The sequence below is a fragment of the Ovis canadensis genome, chromosome 3 (assembly GCF_042477335.2).
Source record: "Ovis canadensis isolate MfBH-ARS-UI-01 breed Bighorn chromosome 3, ARS-UI_OviCan_v2, whole genome shotgun sequence".
Lineage (NCBI taxonomy): Eukaryota > Metazoa > Chordata > Mammalia > Artiodactyla > Bovidae > Ovis > Ovis canadensis.
In genome coordinates, this window is record NC_091247.1 from 23744812 (window position 1) to 23766301 (window position 21490).

At 40.8% G+C, this 21490-nt stretch overlaps 1 protein-coding gene across 1 annotated transcript in view; it reads right to left on the minus strand.

The window, feature by feature from the left end:
• Positions 1–21490, minus strand: part of NBAS (NBAS subunit of NRZ tethering complex) — a 341977-nt gene that overhangs the window by 120756 nt on the left and 199731 nt on the right. The window contains exons 36-40 of the mRNA XM_069580217.1: positions 18234–18401; positions 14899–15012; positions 14453–14576; positions 5352–5428; positions 4846–4983 (exon numbers count right to left, since the gene is read on the minus strand). Of these exons, the coding sequence (XP_069436318.1) occupies positions 4846–4983; positions 5352–5428; positions 14453–14576; positions 14899–15012; positions 18234–18401 (621 nt within the window). The remainder of the gene's footprint in view (positions 1–4845; positions 4984–5351; positions 5429–14452; positions 14577–14898; positions 15013–18233; positions 18402–21490) is intronic.

Here is a 21490-nt window from a genome sequence, read left to right on the forward strand (position 1 = left end):
TATACCATAAATTAACACTTTGTAAATTTCAATACTTCAATTTGTAAAACAAATTACAATACTTCAATTTGTAAAAAAGATGCAGTCACAATAATTACAAAGGTGAGACACAAATAAACAAGGTACAGCTTTATTTGTATAGCTTACTCATATCTGTATTAAAAAGTTGTTATATAAATATGTACATCCGTAACTATTTCTGGAGGGATACAAAAAGGAAACTGACCTTTTGTTTTATCCTGTTTTCATCATCTGTGTTTTGCCATGTGTGCACTGTTTTTTCAACATAAAAAGTTGATTAGGACAAATACTAGAAGACAAAATTCTCTGCCAATCATCATTACAGATCTCTAAAAAGAAACATGAGGGACTTCCCCACTGGTCAGGTGGCTAAGACTCCACACTCCCAGGGCAGGGGGCCTGGGTTCGATCCCTGGTCAGGGAACTAGGTTCCATATGCTGCAACTAAGATCTGGCGCAGCTAGCTACATCAATCCATCAGTCAGTCAGTCAGTCAGTAAATCAATAAATATTAAAAAGAAAAAAGGTCCGCTGGGCTGCTCCGATGATCACCCAGGTTTGCTGCCGGGTCCTGGAGTCTGTGTGGCTGACGCAAGATGTGCTTCGCACCAAGATGCATAGGCTCTTTATCAGAAATGACACCACAAATTATATCAATACTTTCATTCAAACCTAGCAATCTACCTAAGTTATCATTCCTGCAGCTCAGAACTGCAGGGGGTGGAAAGAGAAAATGTGAAAAGACTGTGAAAATAGAAACAAGCTGAACTAATAATTGAGTGGAAGCAAAGCTTCGTGGAGAGTTATTATGTGTGGGCAACAAATTGAAACCACTTGGATCTCCGTTTCCAAGATGATTCATCAGGAGTTTGCCATGTCTCATTCAAACTCAGCAGTGTGGTTTTCTGCAGGGAGAGATTCTGTAAAGACTCAAATAATGAGCCATTAGGTAGCCAATGGACAATGCAAACATACTTAAAACATCCAGCTAACAGGCCCGTCCATGAAAAGTCAGGACTCCCAAAATGTAATACTGATGGCTGTTCAATGAAATGATTCCTCAAATTAGTCACATGCCAACAAACAGTCACTGAGTAACTAGAGGTGGGTGATGTCCTGGGGATTCAGAATAGACGGGGATTCCTGCCCTCAACAGGATCATATGTGGAAAGAGGACGAAGTGTACCGGCTACCACAGCCTACAGGATCCGCTCTAGGGGAAGTCTGGAAGAGAGCCACAAGAGACGGAAAGTAACTTGTGGTTCAGCTGGTAAAGAATCTGCCCGCAATGCGGGAGACCTGGGTTCGATCCCTGGGCTGGGAAGATTCCTTGGAGAAGGGAAAGGCTACCCACTCCAGTATTCTGGCCTGGAGCATTCCATGGATGGAGGAGCCTGGTAGGCTACAGTTCATGGGGTCACAAAGAGTTGGAGACGACTGAGCGACTTTAACTTTACTTTTCAACTTAAAAAAAAAAAAGATGTATTTATAATAATTAGAAAGGTAAGACAGAAAAATTAAAAAAAAATCATTTCAGGCAGCAGAGAAAGTTTCACACAGGAAGCTTTTTTAAGCTCAGACTTATCTGCTGCTAGTGGGAAGAAGTAAGGTATTTCAGGCAGGAGAATTACATCTGCACAGACACCAAGGTGTGAGAAAGGATGTCAAATTCAGAGAAATATACAGTGTGAACAGTCAGAGCATAAACTTCAAATGAGCCAGTGTCAGGATCATGACTGGTGGGGTGAGGAAGAGCCACCAGTGTCAAACACGGAAGTAGAGATTTCAGCCAGCAGCCACTGCAAAGCGGGTAGAAACACCATGCTGGAGTGCAAGCCAGAGGTCACTCGGGTCGAAAACACAGGGACACGCTGCTTCTGAAAGAAAGCTGGAGTGGCCGCATGACCAGGCAATGGGCAGGTAAAGACTGGAATCAGGAGCTCCGGTGACGGAGGTCACTTTCTACTGGAGCGACCCTGAGCAAGTAACCCAGTTTCTCCGAGTCTTACTTTCTGCACAGAGGCGGCCACTTCTGCAAAATGAGGCTGCTCATTGGATCAAGCCTGTGCCTTCCCAAGGTGAGTCTCATCCTTCTACCGTTCCCAGACAGCTCCCCACATACACCACTGCTGTGACCCCTCCTGACACCTTCCTGGCCTAGAGGAGACCCGATCGGGTCACAGTGAAGTCTGGTCACCAACTCCACTGCTATCCTTTCCCTCTGGAGTCAGGCAACACTTCTCTGCCTCGCATTTTATAAAGTAGTATTTCAATACTTTCTTAAATACTTGTGAAGAAACACCAGGGTACATAGGATGGCACAGGGACATATCAACTTCTCTGTTACAGGTTCCATCCCTCCATCCAGAATGCTCTCCTCCCCTCAGTCTTCCTGGTGCCATGCTCATCCTTTTCTTTACTCAAAGGTCACCCTCGTAACAAAGGCCTTTCCTGAGCCTGTTTTAAACTATACTCCACTGCTTAACTTTCTTCTTTGCTTTTCGTTTGCAAAGCTCTTACCATAATCAAAGAATATATTTACTTTTTTTGTTGTTGATGGTGCCCCTCCCCGAACAGAATGTAAATCTGAAAAGGGGAAGGGTTTTTATACACACTATCCACTACTGTCTTCCCAGGATCTAGAATACTGCCTGGCACAAGCAGTCATCTGACAAATATTTTTGATAAACACACACATTATCCAACTGCCTCCTATGTACTGAATGATAACTCATTAATTTTCAGTATTCTACCCCAGGGAACATCTGTTTACTCCCATTGACATTCCAGGTCCTGCAATGAGGAAACCAATGAATACAACACAGACACTGGCCTGAAGAAGCTTGTTATCTAGTGAGATGGAAATAGGTAAATTCAAAGTAACACAGTATAAAAGTCACGAGGTAAGGAGAGGGCAGTAGAGACACACAGAGGAGCTTCCAGCACAGCTTGGGAGCACGGCAGGATGGTGGCAGGAGGCAGGACCCGAGTACTAAGCAAAGGCATGCTGGCGAAACATTACAGCAAAAGATTACAATGTGTTGAAGACAAGGAACAGAGAACACACGGGCTGTGTGAGAAATTTAAGCAGCTTGGTATGGCTGGAACAAAAGGAAAATGAAGGTGAGGAAACAAGACAGAGGCCAGACGACCTCGCTAAGGCCATGGGAAATCACTGAAGCACTGGCAGTGGAGGAGAGGAAGCCCAGACCTCCATTCTGGAAAGGCTGCTCTGCCAGACGCCTGGAAAAGGATGCAGAAGAAACAGAAAGGAAGAGACGATGTTTGTTCCATTAAGTAAGTACACTGTTCCAGAAATTAACCTGTCACACTTCCACCTATATATAATCACTTCTTTCCCTCAATGTATACCCTGGTAGGTCAACTCCTTATTTCAAACAAAAACATACCTGTGATATAAAAGCTAAACAAAGGAAAATTACTAGAGTATAGGGTAAAAAAAAGTAGTACAAAACAGCAGCAGTAGCTATCAAAAAAAAAAAAAATTCAAAATTTCCCAAAGAAAGTAATATATGAACTAGCCTTAAAAAGACAGTCCTTTTCTTGGCCCAAATTTCATCCTAATTTCTGAAAACAATACCCACTCATAATGATGATGCCCTTGGGAGAGTAACCTGTGTGGCAGAGAGTTCCCTCATTCCCCTTTCTCTTTTTAAATAAAAACTGATGAATGAAAGCCATAGATTTTGCCATGAATCAAATGTTTGCATATACTTACAGGCGCTTAGATATGTTTTGGATGGCCGAGGCATCCAAATTCTTTCTCTGCAGTCTGCTCTGGGTCAGGGGAGGAAGAATCCTGCCTCAATAGACACTGAACCTTGAATCTGTGCAGATTTGAAAGTCCAAGCTATTTGCTTATCTATTCTTAAAGTGGTAATTCTCTTAAAATATCCAGTATAAAAAGGAGATCATTTCTGAATGCTGATGCTTAAAGCTGGTGCATACAAGTAAACCTAGAGGCCTTCCATTTTCTAGCAGCACCTGAAACATTTTCAGGTCCAAAAAAGAAGGCAATGTAACTTAAGGCCAAGCTTAGGTGCACTCACTCAGAAATTAACAATAAACTTAAATAAAAGGTGTCAAAATCATGGGAGTTAAGTAGGCATAGTGTGTCTCAACATTTCATCTGCACAATTTCTACTCATACCTCTCTGGCTTAAAAATAAATAAGAGTGCAATGCTGTTCAAAGAACAACACTGCATACTGGCCTAAATTAGAGCCATCTTCCTCTTGAGAAGGTAGTTACAAAGCTAGTTCTCCATTTTCCCTCTATTACCTCAGCCTTTCCTAAGAATACTGTAAAATAAAATAAATGTCAGAGAAGTTAGGGGTGAATCAACATTCACCTTCGGAGAAGACGATGGCACCCCACTCCAGTACTCTTGCCTGGAAAATCCCACGGATGGAGGAGCCTGGTAGGCTGCAGTCCATGGGGTCGCTAACAGTCAGACACGACTGAGCGTCTTCACTTTCACTTTCATGCATTGGAGAAGGAAATGGCAACCCACTCCAGTGTTCTTGCCTGGAGAATCCTGGTGGGCTGCTGTCTCTGGAGTTGCACAGAGTCGGACACTACTGAAGCGACTTAGCAGTGGCAGCAGCAGCAACATTCACCTTACATACTAGAACTTCTGCCTCTTATTAATGCCTGGAAAAGCAACTCCATCTAACATAGCCACAGTGAATACATTCTGAATACAAGGCGCTTTAGTCCCTCCAAAGAGGTAAATACGTGTTTTAACTACTTTAGAAAAGCTTTACCTTTTCTCATTAATTAAGTGGAAACTGTGAGGACTTACTCTGTAAAGAGGATGGCATTTGTCCCTGAAACATGGAGCCAACTGGGCGTAGATCTGGAGGCTATAGTAATAAGCAGCCAACTGGAGAGAGAGAGCAGAGTGGGACTGCTTTTCAAAGCACTTGTTAGCATCTAACACCTACAAGGGAGCACAAAAGAAAGAGCTCAGCTGAAAGGAAATCGGCACAACCATCATAAACCATTACATTTCTATTGGTTCAAACTTTCTATCAAATCGACTCAAGTGCATCTTAACATGACTACATTAAAATTCAGACAGATTATAAAGGCAGATCCTATGCATGTGAAAGAAGATTTTAAAATCAAGATTTTAGCTAACACTGCAGACTTGACTCTTCAGATACTGACCAGAGCCCTTCTATTATGCAGAGGAACAACCAGAAGGAAAGGAAACATGCAATAACAATTCACTGGTGAAAATCCCCAGTAGAAACTTTCAGTTTATTCATTTTTTAAGTCCTTTTTTCTTGGTAAGGGCAAACTTACCTGTGGTAAAGCCAGGAGATAAGCAAGAGCCAAAGTCATATCATTTGGTAAAGCGTCACTTGCTAGCTGTAAGAGAACTGGATGCAGGAAAAAAAAAAAAATTCATTATTTTCTTTGCGGATCCATGTGACAGTCATGGTTACTAAGTGTCACGATTTTAGTCCTTCATAATTTCAACTGTAATTATCTTCAGAGAACTTTTTAAGATGCTTTATGAGAAAGTCTATTCAGCACCATCGGAGTACAGATTATATGAAACTACGTTAAATGGTGGTCTTGCCTTAACTCAGACACATTATGCCATTTGCTACTTACAAATGTGAATACTGTTAGTGCAGCTACAAAGTCTAAGTGCAAACAGATCAGTGAGGATGTCTCTTCCAGCTAATCTTTTGGTTTTAGAGACCCAGGCCATGCTATACAATTCTGGATATCAATGACAGCTACTGTGGAAGATGACCATGTGAGGACTCATGGTCAGAACAACAACACAGATTTGCAAGAGCAGACTTAGAATAACTCTCTTGATTACTACAGTCATGACAATAGGCTGGGTTCTTTCTCTGTACCACACTCCACGAAAAGAAAACCAGTCTCACGCTTTGATTATATAACATCTTAAAATATCCCAACCATCTACAACTTTTATATAAGTTCTTTATATAAGCAACAACCTATCAATGTTATGGATTTAATAAAACAACACTGCAAATAACATCTGTGTTTATATCCACTTTGTATTAATAAGGAGGCATTCATTTAGGACCTTAAGTGACCAATACCAGATAGTCACTGTAATCACAGTGTAAACTTTTTCTATAGAGGACACAGACTCTCCTGATCTTCACTAATGAAGGTAAACAGCATCTAAATAATTCAAAGTAAGTAATATTTCACTTCGTAAATACACCATATAATTTTATGGTGTTTTACAGGAAACTGAAAGTCGCTCAGTCGTGTCCAACTCTTTGCAACCCCATGGACTATACAGTTCTCCAGGCCAGAATACTGGAGTGGGTAGCCTTTCCCTTCTCCAGGGGATCTTCCCAACTCAGGGATTGAACCCTGGTCTCCTGCATTGCAGGTGGATTCTTTACTGGCTGAGCCCAGATCAGCCAGCTCTAAGTGGGTGGAGTATGAGAAGTGACCTAAAACTCGACATGTCCTGTGCATGACTCATCTAAAAGGGAATGAGGCTTCTTGCACAGCACCTCTAGTAAGAGAATCTGAGTTCTCTAAATACTCATTTCCTCTAAAATTGCAACCTCCAACCTCATCTAGCTTTTTTCCACTTTATTTTTACTTCCTTCAGATATTTCCCTTCCTTATGTACAAAAGAAGCCAGTTTTCAAACCACCCCCTTTTTCTGGCTTTTAGAATCTAAACCTACTCATCAAAACCTGCCCTGTCTCTTCATGGCTCAGGAGCCCTTATTCCAAGTGAATGGCCGATGCCCCAGCTAATGGAGGAACGTCCCTCTCAGAGTTGTGTTTGGAGCTGGTCTGAGCCCTGCCTGGGAAAATCACCCAGTCCCATTACTAACTTCCAGTCAGATCCTTTTTTTTTTTTTCCTTTCTTTCCTTGTTTTCTTTTTGTTTTTAATCTTATCATCAACTCAATCTTACACTCCATTTAATGTGCATTTGGCGATTTCCAAAAATCAAAGCACCTTCAAGGGATGAAAAAATAAGCTACCCCTGAAGATATTCCTAAGCATATGCTCCAGATCCTGAAGGAAATTTCAAAAGGAGAACAACCCAACAAAAAACAAAAACAACAAAGAACAGTCATGACGACGTGGCTGGAATAAAGCAGAGTTCCCTTGAGAGACCTTTGTGAGGGAAAAACTAGATCTGAAAACATAAGTTCCAATAGGTTTATTTTTCAAATAGTTACATTATTTCACAGATTCAACTCAAAAGATGGTCACCAGTGTTTCTTGAACATATATCATTGAATACAAAGCTGTTAGCAGGCAAAAGGGAAAAGAAATAATTAATTTCCATGTGCTAAAAGTATTGACAAAAATCACCCAGGAGTCCAAAGAATCATTGTTATTTTTACAAATAGTGAAAATAATCACTTTAAAATAGAAATATTTGCTCCAAGTGAATAATAACCACAAAAGTTTCATTTCATATATACAGCTCTTGTGTCTGACTCTTGTGACCCCGTGGACTGTAGACTGTCAGGCTCCTCTGTCCATGGAATTCTCCAGGCAAGAGTACTGCAGTGGGCTGCTATTTCCTTCTCCAGGAGATCTTCCCAACCCAGAGATTGAACTCGGGTCTCGTGCATCACAGGCAGATTCTTTACTGAATGAGCCACCAGGGAAGCCCCATATTCACAACAGTATTCATCAATTTTAAAACTTTTCTGCAATTTATAATGCACTGACATTTGAGGGGGAAGAGTCTTGTCAATCTGGGCTAATGGCAGACTAGTCAGCTGCCAAGTAAAGCAAACAGCTTCCCTGCAGGCACACCACTGATGTGCAAACCAACCGGCTCGGAGCCAATTCTCTGAACCAGCCCCTTTCTCAGGCTTCTGCACTCCAGGCGCAATATCACCTCTGCCCTGATCACCCCAGAGCCAACTGCTAGATAGCCAGAAATCACCCCATAGCCCAGAGTCCACCAAAGTTACCCAAACTCTTCATCTCAAGCTTGCTCAAGCATGCCTACCAGACCTCGCCTGTTATTTCCCATGAAAACCCATACTCTGCCCTCTTAATACCTTCTGCCTCCCTCTCCCTCTCTCTCTGCCCTGAGGTAAAGACACAGTGAGAAGGCAGCTGTGTGCTAGCCAGGAAGAGATAACTCACCAGAACCCAACCACACTGGCATCTGATTTCCAGTCTCCAAACTGTGAGACCGGGAATTTCTGCTGTTTAAGCCACCTGGTCTATAGTATTCTGTCCTGTCAGCCCAGGCTGACTAACACAGACAGAAAATGAGACATACAAAACTGATATCTCTCTCCATCGGTATGTATCAGGCTATCGACAATCTTATGCTATTACAAGCAATGAACATGTGCCATATTTTCCATGTTTGTGAATTCATGGAATAAATTCCTAGAAGCGGAATTACTAGGTCAAACAATACTCACAACTATAATTTTTATAGCTATCGCCAAATTGCCATGTGTTTTTCAAATTCTCATTTTAAGCCAAGTCCTTGTTGCAGCATTTCCACCAGGACTGCCATTTAGCTGGCATATCTCACCCACTTGAATATCCTTTTGGCCCATTTCTCAAGAGGCCTCTTGACATCTACTTCAACCACAGAAGATGAAGATCGCTTAAAGTGAGTCCAAAATCCTCTCCACAGGGTAAGCTTCATTGATATGAGCTGACTCCTCAGAATTAATCCTAAGAGAAAGGTACCCTGGCTTTCTGGTTCGTCTTTCTGGGGAATTGATGACTCAGACTTTTGCCCCACTCTCATCAGACGAACTCCAGTGAAATCCAGAATACTACATCTGATTTAAATTCTTCTGGGATTGGGTTATCTTACTTGTACAGCCCTCCTGCAGATGAAAACTATGTACTCTGGATAAAGCATAAAAAGCAGGTATCTTAAGGCACTGGCGAGGCACTGAAAGCAAGCAGACAAAAACTAGAGGATAGATGCCATTTGGAAAATGAAATGACACCAGTGAGTTTCCCATCTTTGCAGCTTCTATCCTGAGGGCAAGCTTCTGTCTGCTCCTTGCTAGGCAGGTAAAATTCAGAAGAAGAACTGGAAGTCTTAAAGAACCACAGCCCAGAAAAACCACAACAGCCAACAAGAGAGGTCTGACAGTTTCTTAAAAAACTTTGGCTCATAGCTCCACCCTTAGATAGTTACCCAGAGAAATAAAAACAAAGGTCCGTAAAAACACAGGTTCACAAAAACACTGTGTAAGAGTTCACAGCAGCTTTTTCAGAACAACCCTCAGTTGGAAAAAGCTCCCATGTCCCTCACCAGGAGAATGGGTAAACTGCGGTATATTCATACAGTGGAATACCTTTCAGTTATTAAGAAATAAGAAAGAAAGAAAGAGTAGAAAAAAACCTACTGATAGAAGCAGATAAATCTCGTTTCACATAAAAGAATATATCCTGTATGATTCCACCGAATGAATTCTAGAGGAGTCAAAACTCATCTACAGCAGGGGAAAAACTGAACATTTGCCAGTTCTGATTAGAAGTGTGGGGTGGGTGTTTTCAGGAAAGAGGCATCGACTTTCTGGGGTGACAGTAATGTTCTGCATCTTGAAAGGAGTCAGGGTTACACAGGTGCTGTGCTTGTCGAAAGTCACAGTCTTATGTCTACACTTAGGATTTTTGCATTTCATTGTTTGTAAATGAAAAAAATAAATAATAAATCCATTGTAAAATAAAAAATAAAAAAGAAATATTGACTCTAGTTAAAGATACGCACAGTGCATGCCAAGAGGTGAAGAGTAACAATGCCTACAACTCTGAAATGTGTCAGAGAAAGAAGCTGTATTTGGTGGGAGGACTAGAGCAAGTGTAGTAAAATATTAACTGTTGAAATCCAGGTGGAGTGTATATGGGAGGTTCACTGTAGAAGTTCTTGACTTTTCTATGCATTTGAAAATGTCCTTAATAAAATATTTATGGAAGAAAAGGGGAAAAAAATCCTTCTGAAAACAGGGTCAAATGCTCAAGCTCCCCAACAGTTACTTCCCAAACAGGGTTCCGTGTGGACAAGTATACACGTACCTCCTCTCCAGCACTCAGGCAGCTGAGTTTCCAGCCACACAAAGCCTGTGGCCTCCCTGCTGCTCCAAGAAGGGAAAGGCCACCATCACCGGTATCAGGCACAACAGCATCTCCTACGTCCCCAGGTTGAAAGGAAAGGGATCATGTCTCTTCCCTGATCCTTAAGTCACTTTATGACACTTTTTTCTCCCACAGCCAGATCACAGCTCATTAATCCCTACAATCCAAGTACTGACCCAGAACCCCTCCTGACTAACAACTGAATTATTGAAGGAAACCAACTTGGTGGGGGGCTTGAGGGAAGATGAGAGGGGAGAGACGGGAGGAGGGGAAAAGGGAGACACATCATAACTGCCCATACTTGACCCCATCCCAATTTTCTCAGCAGCCCTCACTGAGGCGCAGTTCAAACCCCCACATATAGGAAGCTTCTCAGACCTTGAATCTGTGAGCCATGTAAAGCTACATATGACAAAATTATCAATGAGGATCTGAAGTAGACCAGAAACCACAGGGTTTCAACAGGATGGGATCCACCAGATATCTTGCTGGCTGTAGACTGTATTGCAGTGATTTTTCATTACCATTTAAAATACATGTATTTATTTAAAAAAATAATACAAAGACCTGTCCTACATTTAGCACTGTGTATGAATTTAATTTGCAATGCTTATTTTCTAACCTTGCAGAAAATACACTGCATTTTCTAGACATGTAATATAGCCAAAATCAGATGAAATCTATGCCTAAGCCTCCAAGCACTAACTCTCTGCAAAATAAGTGTCTCTGGAAAGCACTCTATGATAAATTTAATTCCAGAATGGAATTCACAGAGGAAAGCTGCCCATATTATTGATTTAGAAATCATTAGCCATTAAATCATTCATTTAGCTAAATAAATAATGATCAATTTTCTTCAGCTAGTCTCCATAAAAAATCTTTTCATCAACTTTATTAAAAAATTCTATAAAGTCAGATCGTGTTGGGAAGTTTAATTTGTATCATGACCTACTTCTGAACCAAAGTCAGGAGTCACATTTCTATAATTTTTAATTTAGGTCATTTAACCTATATCATTCATCAAATCTGTTGAGTTTCTAACAAATACTTGATACTATAAAATAGCTAGTGATATCTGTCTCAAATATATTAGCATCCTCAAGAGAAACCAAACATGATCATTTTGTAACATCTGGAAATATCAAATCATGATGCTCTATACCAGGAACTAACAATTTTGTAGGTCAATTACACTCCAGAAACAAACTCACAGAAAAAGAGATTATATTTGTGGTTACCAGAGGCAGGGGGTAGGGGAAGGTAAAATTAGATGAAAGTAGTCAAAAGGTATCACCAACTTTGAGTTATAATTAAATGTTATACTCCAGGTACAAGGACAGTAGGTGGCTCAAGGACCAATGTTTCAATGAATGATGTACATATGGTGAGAAAGGGAACAGGAAGGGATCCTCGATTTATCACTGTATTATCCCCCAATCCATACAGCTCCTCCACAACAATCTCTACTTGCTTCATACTTCCAGGTCATTCTGAGGCCTCATCATTTAGTTATCAGCTACCACAAAGATGGTCAGGTACTTTAAGAACACCATGAAAAGGGGGAGACCAAATAATTTAGAAAGCTGTGCCCCACCAGGACCTTATTCTCAAGTACTCTCCACCTTCCTCCAAAAACAGCTCTGGAAAACAGCAGAAGCTTTAACAAACTGAGAAATCAGTGTGACAGAGTCTCTCCAAGGACACAGCCATCTTTCAAACCTTTAGCATGTGGTTCCACTCTCGGCTTTTTTTGTAAGAGAGGTATGCACATACATACACACACATATATATATGTCATAAGCTAAATCATAAACTAACATATTCTTGACTGGAGATGTACTAATCTATCTTTTGTTACCCCAATGTTTGGAGAAGGGAAAGGCTACCCACTCTAGTATTCGGCCCTAGAGAATTCCATGGACAGTCCATGGGGTCGTAAAGAGTCGGGCATGACTGAGCCACTTTCACTTCACTTTCAGAGTTGGAGAAGGCAATGGCACCCCACCCCAGTACTCTTGCCTAGAAAATCCCATGAACGGAGGAGCCTGGAAAGCTGCGGTCCATGGGGTTGCTGAGGGTCGGACACGACTGAGCGACTTCACTTTCATTTTACCCCAATGTTCTTGACCAGAGTGTTTCAGTATTCACTTATACAGCAAATTGCTCATCACAGGCCTTAGGTTCTGCAAAAATCCTCTAATTGATAATGTGTTAAGATAATACATAAGTCAATGTTTCCAAATTCCTGGTTATTAATTCAGTCCTTTATTACACCAATTAACAGATGATATTTCCATGTCTAACCAGTATTTTCTTAGGGTCTTAGATTTTATCCGTATAAGCTATTCTAATAATCAATCATAATTTAATCCATGAGTAATGTATTACAATATTTTTAAAGAAAAGAAAGAAGAAATAAATAATTAAAAGGGGAAACAGCAATGCAACTATACTCTTATAATTCAATATCACTTGTAAAATGTGTCATGATTTAGCAATAGCTTCTTGGAGGCAAAAAAGAAACATGAACGTACCTGTGAATTAGTATTCAACTGTGACTTGAACACTAATTTCAGAAAAGCGAGGAAGAACTTAAAGAGCCTCTTGATGAAGGTGAAACAGGAAAGAAAAAAAGCTGGCTGAAAACTCAACATTCAAAAAATTAAGCTCATGGCATCTGGTCCCATCACTTCATGGCAAATAGAAGGGGAAAAAGTAGAATCAGTGACAGACTTTATTTTCTTGGGCTCCAAAGTCTCTGCGGCTGGTAACTGCAGACATGAAATTAAAAGATGCTTGCTCTTCGGAAGGAAAGCTATGGCAAACCTAGACAGCATATTAAAAAGCAGAGATAGCACTTTGCTGACAAAGGTCCATCTAGTCAAAGCTATGGTTTTCCCAGTAGTCATGTACGGATGTAAGAGTTGGACCATAAAGAAGGCTGAGTGCTGAAGAATTGATGCTTTCAAACTATGGCATTGGAGAAGATTCTTGAAAGCCCCTGAGCAGCAAGGAGATCAAACCAGCCAATCCTAAAGGAAATCAACTGTGAATATTCACTGGAAGAACTGATGCTGAAGCTCCAATACTTAGGCTACCTGATGCAAAGAGCTAACTCACTGTTAAAGACCCTAATGCTGGGAAAGATTGAGGGCGAGAGAAGCCAAGAAAGGATGAGATGGTTGGATGGCCTCACCATCTCAATGGACATGGGTTTGAGCAAACTCCAGGAGATAGTGAAGGACAGGGAAGCCTGGCATGCTGCAGTCCAGGGGTCGCAAAGAGTTGGACTTGACTTAACGACTGAACAACAAGGCAGAGAAACTATAGATCATGATATGCATCTCAGAACTGAAGAAAAACGGTAACTTTGTAAAAGCCTCCAGTATCCCAGGCTCTGCAGAGTATTTGCTTCCTCTCTTTCCAACTGCATATAAATAATGATTGAAAGAAAGGATGATCTAAAAATAAGTTATAGTATCAGGTTTCCAGGAACATGGCATTTCTATTCCCCACATACATTTTTTCCAAGGTCTACTCCACACTGCAATGTGTTCATTAAAACACAGCATCATCCAGGCTCATTAGCAGTTATAGGTTATATGGAAGTGGAAGTCCTGGACAAGACTGCCAAGAAAACTGTTTTTCCCTTCTTTACTCCTTACAGATACCTAAAATATAGACAAGATAGCTGGAGCCCCAGTTATCTTTAAGTCCTGAAGTACCTACTAAGGCTGGCAAAGCAGAGAGGGAAAATCGAAAAATAAAAATAGTCAAGGCAATTACCCTGGAACCTTGAAAAGAAGTAAAGAGGTTAAAGAAGAAAAAAGTACAAATGGCAAGTGGTCTTTGGTCAACCGCACACATTTTCATTCTTTTCAAAAACTTTCACATGGAACGATACGGTACCATGTAGAAAATTCTTAAGACGAAATTCACATCTATAGTCCATGAAACAGGTACATAAGAGTTCTTGATTAACCCATAAAACCAGGAAAGAAAGCAGTATCCATTGAGCTCATTTTTCTATATCATTCCCGGTAGGAATCACTTTACATGATTAGCAGCCTAAATAGGAATTGTATCTCATTTCTCCTTTTAAATCTTTAATATTACAAGTATCCAGAAAATAGTAGGTACTCAATAAATGATTTAAATCAATGAATAAATAAATGTATGAATGATGATGTCAAGTTGAGATATTCAAAATTACTGAAAATGCTACTCGTTTTCCTAACTCTCACTCATTCATACAGTCTCACCTATTATTCTGAGTTACACACTGTTGGGGAACTAGAACCTTCCATACCTTCTGTTGTTGGAAATACTTCTTCTCCTTCGGTTTTAGTTTCTGCCAGTTTCCCAGTTCTCAGCAACACTTCTGCCAAGCTTTCTACTGGGATATGCTGATAGGTGTCATAGGTCACTTCAGACTAGACAAGAGAAGCAGTGATATCATTTGATGGGATGGCTTTTTCTCTATGAAGATATTCTTAGAAAAGATAATGATAGGATTTTTATCTTCTTATAACTTGAATTATAGCTTCTCACTTACTAAAGCATAATATTCTACGTAAAACTGTAAAACAGATTTTAGTCTCATAACACGTTGTAACGAATCACATAAAACCAATGCAAAACATGAGTATGAACAAAAGAAGTACATCTTAAAAAAAACTGCATATTTTGTTTGTAGTAAAATGCTCACAACCACCATGATAGTTAAATCTATGTTCTTAGGCACACTGCCCTTACCTCCACAACAAAGGGACTGGAGATGACAGATTCATAAAAAGGATGACAGCCTTGTTTTTCTAGGCCTTCATTGGCTCTGGTTCCAATTTGGTAAACACCACCAAATTCTTGACCCTAAACAGAACAAAGTGACGATCAGTGGATAAAAGAAAGAGAGCTGGGAGGGGAGGTGGAGGAGGAAGGGAAGGAAGAAAGAACAAACAGATTTCAGGAGAAACAGATCAACGTGTACTGTGGGAGCCGAAGAGAGAGTGTCAGAGGGACGCCGAAACCCAGCGGAGAATATTAAGAATCATCACCACGTTCTAGGAGCAGCACTTCAACCTCACCCTGAAGTGCTTTTTGATTCTTCTGGTCACTTTGACATCACTGAATCAGAAACACTGAAGCAATCGGTGTTACACACATGGCCAGTTTTCTATACAAGTCAGGATAACCTTTCTAAAACATCATTCTGTATATGCTGTTCCCTTGCTCCAAAAAACCTTTAGTAGCTCTGAATAGTGCAGTCAGCAGTATCAAATCTAAACTACACAGAATAACATTCAAATTCACTAAATGCTAATTACCATTAAAGGCTAACACTCCGTGCAACTACTCTGTCCATTCCACTGGCCTCTACGCCTTCCTCCCATTACAAGGGCAATGGTCCATGCTGCCTGCCCACCTCTCCTCCCAGGCCTGCCACAGACCACACCTGCTGAAACCACAGCAGATGGAGGCAAGGTAAGACTGGGCTCCCTTCACCAGCCCCACCGTCCCCACAACTACAACCCACACGAACACCTTTATTAGACTGGTCTTCAGTATTCTTCATTAGCAATATTTTAGTATCCCTACTATGGTTAATTACCTTTATGCTTTGCTCTCCTCAAACAGACTGTAAAGTCCCTTATTGGAAGAGCCAAGAAGAAGACATTCACCCAATCCTCCAAGTTCATGGAGCATGCACTTAGGGCAAGCATAAATCCAGGAAACAATCAAGCTGCTACTGCAAATGATGTTAAAATAGTTTCTTCAGAGAAAACTATATACTAGACACAGTGCTAAACACTTTGTCTAAGATGTTGTTGTTCTTCATTAGCTCAGTCATGTCTGACTCTTGGCAACCCCACGGACTGTAGCATGACAAACTTCCCTGTCCTTCACTATCTCCCAAAACATGCTTAAACTCATATCCATCAAGTCAGTGATGCCATCCAACCATCTCATCCTCTGTTGACTCCTTCTCCTCCTGTCTTCAATCTTTTCCAGCATCATGATCTTTTCTAATGAGTCGGCTCTTCACATCAGGTGGCCAAAGTATTGGAACTTCAGCATCAGTCTTTCCAATGAATATTCAGGACTGATTTCCTTTAGGTTTGACTGGTATGGTCTCCTTGCAGTCCAAGGGAGTCTTAAGAGTTTTCTCCAATACCGCAGTTCAAAAGCATTAATTCTTCAGCACTCAGACTGCTTTATTTAATGAACTCTAAGACATGAACTCTCAGAAAGCCCCAACAGGTGAGACAGAAAATAACCCTAATCAAAACCCAGTGTGACGGATGCAGTGATAAGATGCACAGACTTCACCCAAAGTCAAGCTCACAGCCCATCAGTCAGTAGCTTCTTCTGGGTGATTATCCTCCATTCTCTCCTGTATATCCCACATTCAGACCATCAGTACACAAAGTACACCCTCAAACCAAAGACTTCTCATGTCCCTCATGGCTACCCTAATCTAAGCCAGCAACATCTCTCAGCTGGAGTCCTGGAAGAGAGAAGCATCTTTTTGCTTCACTACTGATAACTCTCTGCACAGCAGTTAAACAGATGTATTAAAACTAACCTTGGATCACACGACTGCATTGTCTGAATTTTCAAACAACTCTGTGTTGCTGAGAAGCAGATCTGTAGTTCTCTTCACCATCTATGGAAGGCTTTACATGGTGGGTCTCTTCACCATCCCTCCAACCTCATTTCCAACCATCTTCCCACTCATCATGCTGCTCTCCCTCACCTTGGCCTCCTTTCTCATCTACAAAGACATCAGGCTCTTTCTTCAAAATGCACTTGTCTGCTTGGCTCACTCAACTTTCTGCTCAGAGCGATTCCTCTTCTGAGAAACCAACTCCCCTGTTGGAATCAGAACTTCACTCCTCCGTTATCACTCACTATTCCACTACCTTGCTTAAGTTCTCTGCATGGTACTCATCACCACCTGCCATCTCATTATCATACAAATATTTTATCTGTTGGTTTCTTTTTTGCCTCCACTGAGACACAGGGGACTCAAAGGAAGGAAATCAGACTGAAGGGTTTCCCCACTCTATTTCCAGTGATAAGCACAACATCTGACACGTGGAAAATGCCTGGTAAGTATCTGCAGAATGAATGAATGAGATACTCAAGTGTTTGGGGTACCTTTAAAAAAGGCCTATGCTTCTTTTTCCTGATAGTTTCCCAGTATGTGGCTAAAGGATGAAAAGCAGCATGAGAATGCAGGGAAGAACAGGAGGGATACAGTGGGCTAAGATGTCACAGAAAGCAACCTCAATGCTTGTCCTGACCTCTACTTGCAGAAATACGAAAGAATCGGTTAAAACATTCCCTTTACCTAGAGGCCCCACTGAAGACTGAATGTTTGTGCCCCACCCCCACCCCAAACTCATGTTGAAATCCTAACCCCTATGTAATAGTGTTAAGAGGTAGGGCCTTTGGTAGGTGATTAAGTCATGTTGGCAGAGTGCTGGGAAATGAGATTAGTGCCTTTATAAAAAAAGAGATTCCACAAAAGTCCCTCACCCCTCTTCTATCATGCGAGGACACAGCAGACAGAAGGCATTCTATGAACTGGGAATCAGGCCTGCATCAAACACTACATTCTCCAGGGCCTTGATCTTGGACTTCCCAGTTTCCAGCACTGTGAGAAATAAACTGTCTGTTGTTTACCTAGTCTAAAATATTTTTGTCACAGAAGCTGGAGAGAACTAAGCCAGCCCCCAGATGGCTCCTAGCGCTTCTCTTCTTTCTACTGCCCTACAGAAACATAGCAAAAGAGAGAAAGCCTTAATAAACATAGTTTTCCTTACCATCTCAGTAAACTTCAATTCTGACATATAAAGCAACCTTACTTAAATCTATTTCACTGTATTCTGCAAGTATAGTATGGTAGCAAACTACAGTCTATAAAACCAATTACTCATTCCCTATCTGATGGGAGGCCTAGATTTCTTAGGAGATTAATAATCTAAAGAAGATAAACTTAAAGTAATAGTAAAACCAACTGAAGAGCATGCTAATGAATTGATATAAACCACCCCAACTGCTTTAAGAAAACAGAATGCACCGCTCACGTGAAGGGGTCGTAGATAAGTCAAAGACTTCTTCCACCACTGCCCATCGCTGACGGCCTGCAGCACCGCCTTCGTGGTGGTGGTGGTGTTGGAGAGGACTTTCATGGTGGTAGCGGTGGTCCAGTGCAACAGGTCGGCTGAGTTGCTGCCTGGGACACTTACTTCACCCTGTTTTTTTTTTTTAAAAAAAAAGAGAGAGAAAATGCCAAGAGTAAAAAGAAGAGAACAGAGCAGAGAGTGATCATGCGACGACTTGGAGTTATCAGACATGAAATTAAACAGATTTAAAAATTCAGCTTTACCAATAACAACCAAAAAAAATGTGAAAGCGATAAGAGCATACTGTACCTCCTTGAATCATTTACAAAAGAAAATTCAGTAAAGGAAAATACATCTTAATGCATTAGTCAAAGATTCTCTTTCAGAAGTATTTATAAAGCAAATAGTGGATTCTTAATTTTTTTTCACTAATCTAATATCCTTCGATGACATACTCATGTTTGTTTCGTTGACAAGACATTTTAAACTATTTATGGTTTAGATTAAGAAATAAATTATTCACTTCAACAATGCTACTGTGACCCAGACAAAGGTACAAGATTCTGATGATCCACCTTTACATACTGAAAGGCATTTTGTTTTTCATCTAAACAAGTGGATGAGTAACAGCATTTAAAAGCTTTCTAATGCGGAACCTCCTGCCAATCTCAAAGCAATCAGCTATAATTCCAACTCCCCACGTACTAACCCAAGAGGTTTCATGAGGAGAAAAATGCCAATTTATCGACATTTGTTTAAATAGAAATGACAGTGACCACAGCTGTTTTTGATCAAAGGAAGGTAAATTTGTTCTATGAAAACCCAGCCTTTGGTTTAGTATCTGTCTACTTCTACTTACTTTTTCTGTAGTATTCTAGCCAAAGGAAAGAAAAATTAAGGTCTAGTCTTCCAATTTGAACAACCTTCCTACCACTAATAGGATGGCTATTTGGGTCTACATCACATCATTCATTAATGTGTTATTTGAATAATAAAAAATGATAAATTGTGGAATCACTCAATAATTACCAAGATATCATCACAACACACACTTAGGAGAATCACCATTTTAGACCAACTTGAAAGCCTCCATACAGGGTTGGGTAGAATTGTGGCCCCCGAAAAGACTCTGATGCTGGGAGGGATTGGGGGCAGGAGGAGAAGGGGACGACAGAGGATGAGATGGCTGGATGGTATCACCGACTCAATGGACGTGAGTCTGAGTGAACTCCCGGAGATGGTGATGGACAGGGAGGCCTGGCGTGCTGTGATTCATGGGGTCGCAAAGAGTCGGACACAACTGAGTGACTGAACTAAACTGAACTGAAAATACCTGCATCCTAATCCCTAGAACCTGCAAATATATTACATTAGATGGAAAAAGACCTTGGCAGATATGATTAAGAACACAAACCTTGAGGTGAGGAGCTAAATCTTGAATTATCTGAGTGGAACTAACCTAATCACATGAGCCTTTTAAGCAGAGAACCCTTCCCAGCTAGGGTCACACAGACATGCCCTGAGAGAAGAGGCAGGAGAGACGTGAAGCACATCATGGTGGTTCTGGAGATGGAGAGAGGTGGCCAAGAGTTAAAGAATGTGAGAAGCAACTAGAAGGTGAAAAGAAACTGGAGGTGACAGCCAGCAAGGCAATGAGGACCTCAGTCCTGCAAACACAAGGAATTAAATTCTGTCAACAACATGAATTGGAGAAGGGAATGGCAACCCACTCCAGTGCCTAGAGAATTCCACAGCCACAAGGGCCTGGTGGGCTACAGCCCACGGGGTCGCAAAGAATCAGACACTACTAAACAACTAACACTACTATCAACATGAATGAGCATGGAAATGAATTCTCCTCCAGAGCCTCCAGAAAACACAGTCCTGTGGGGACCCTGACTTTGGCTAAGATCCTAAGCAGAAACCCACCCAAGCCTGCCAGGTTTCTGTCCTATGGGAATTATAAGAACCTGCACTGTTTCAAAGCTGCTAAATGTCACAGCAGTAAAAGAAAATGATTACATCATGTTTGTACACTTATAATTTCTAGAAAACCATTTTAATTTTATTCTTAGTACTAAAATGAAATGTATTTAAGCTGCATTAACTGATACTTATAATTTTCTCACTGGGCAGTTGGTTAACTTTTCTCAAAATATTTTCTATTCTTTTAATGCGAAAAAAAAAAAAAAAGTTGTGTCCCAGCACTAGAAGAAATGATAATTATGTGATGCAACAGAGGTGTCAGTTAACGCTGCAATGGCAACTGTATTATAATATTAATGTATCAATACATTATATACCTTAAACTTATACAGTATGTCAAATATATCTTCATTTTCTAAAAAAAAATTTTTAACCTATGTTTCCTATAAGCTTTCTGGACTTTGGGAAAGGTATAAACTATCAACTCGATACACTATAAATTATAATTACAAAAACAACACAGATGATATGCTAAGGAAGAAAATACTCATGTTAAACTGAATGTATATAAGGGCAACCATGTCAAAAACAATTGCTAGGGGTTTAGGTGCCCAAAAAAGACCAGCACTTCTCCTGGGTTTCATATTTTGCAGCAGATACTGCAGCTTGGTTCTAGACTCAACTCAGTTCTAGACCACTCCCAGGCTGCGTTGCTAGAAGCTGAAAAGCTAAAGACTACATTTCCCAGACTCCCTAGGGCTGACATTCCTCACCTGACCTAGTTTTCCTCAATCAGATGTACCCACTGTGTAGAATTTGCACAGTGAAACTACAGTAGAGACTGTACTTTTGTTATTACTGTGCTTTTCCTGTGGAAAATATGCTTAACTTTTTTTTCCTCCTTTTTCTATTTTTTCTGATCATCCTAGTTGCTCTTCTGCAAAAGTGGTGATACAAGTACCAGTGCCCGGTCCCTAGCTTCACGGGGTAAAGGACAGTGTAGACAACCGTTCTGCTGGCTTGTTATCCTGGCAGGGTCAAAGCAGCATCAGAGACAGCTGATAAGGAGGGGCTTTTGAATTCCCCAACTTCTTGTGGCGGATTTCTGCTCCAGTGGTAGTTAATCTCCTCGGTATTTTTCTTATAGTTACTCTAAAAATATACCAAAGCCTGCTTCTCCAGACCTTTGAATGATTGTGTAAGATTCCAATTCTCATTGAAATTTAAAAAAAAGTCCCCTTCTGCTTATAAAAGCTAGAATGTTTTCTGTTGCTTACAGCTGAACATTGATT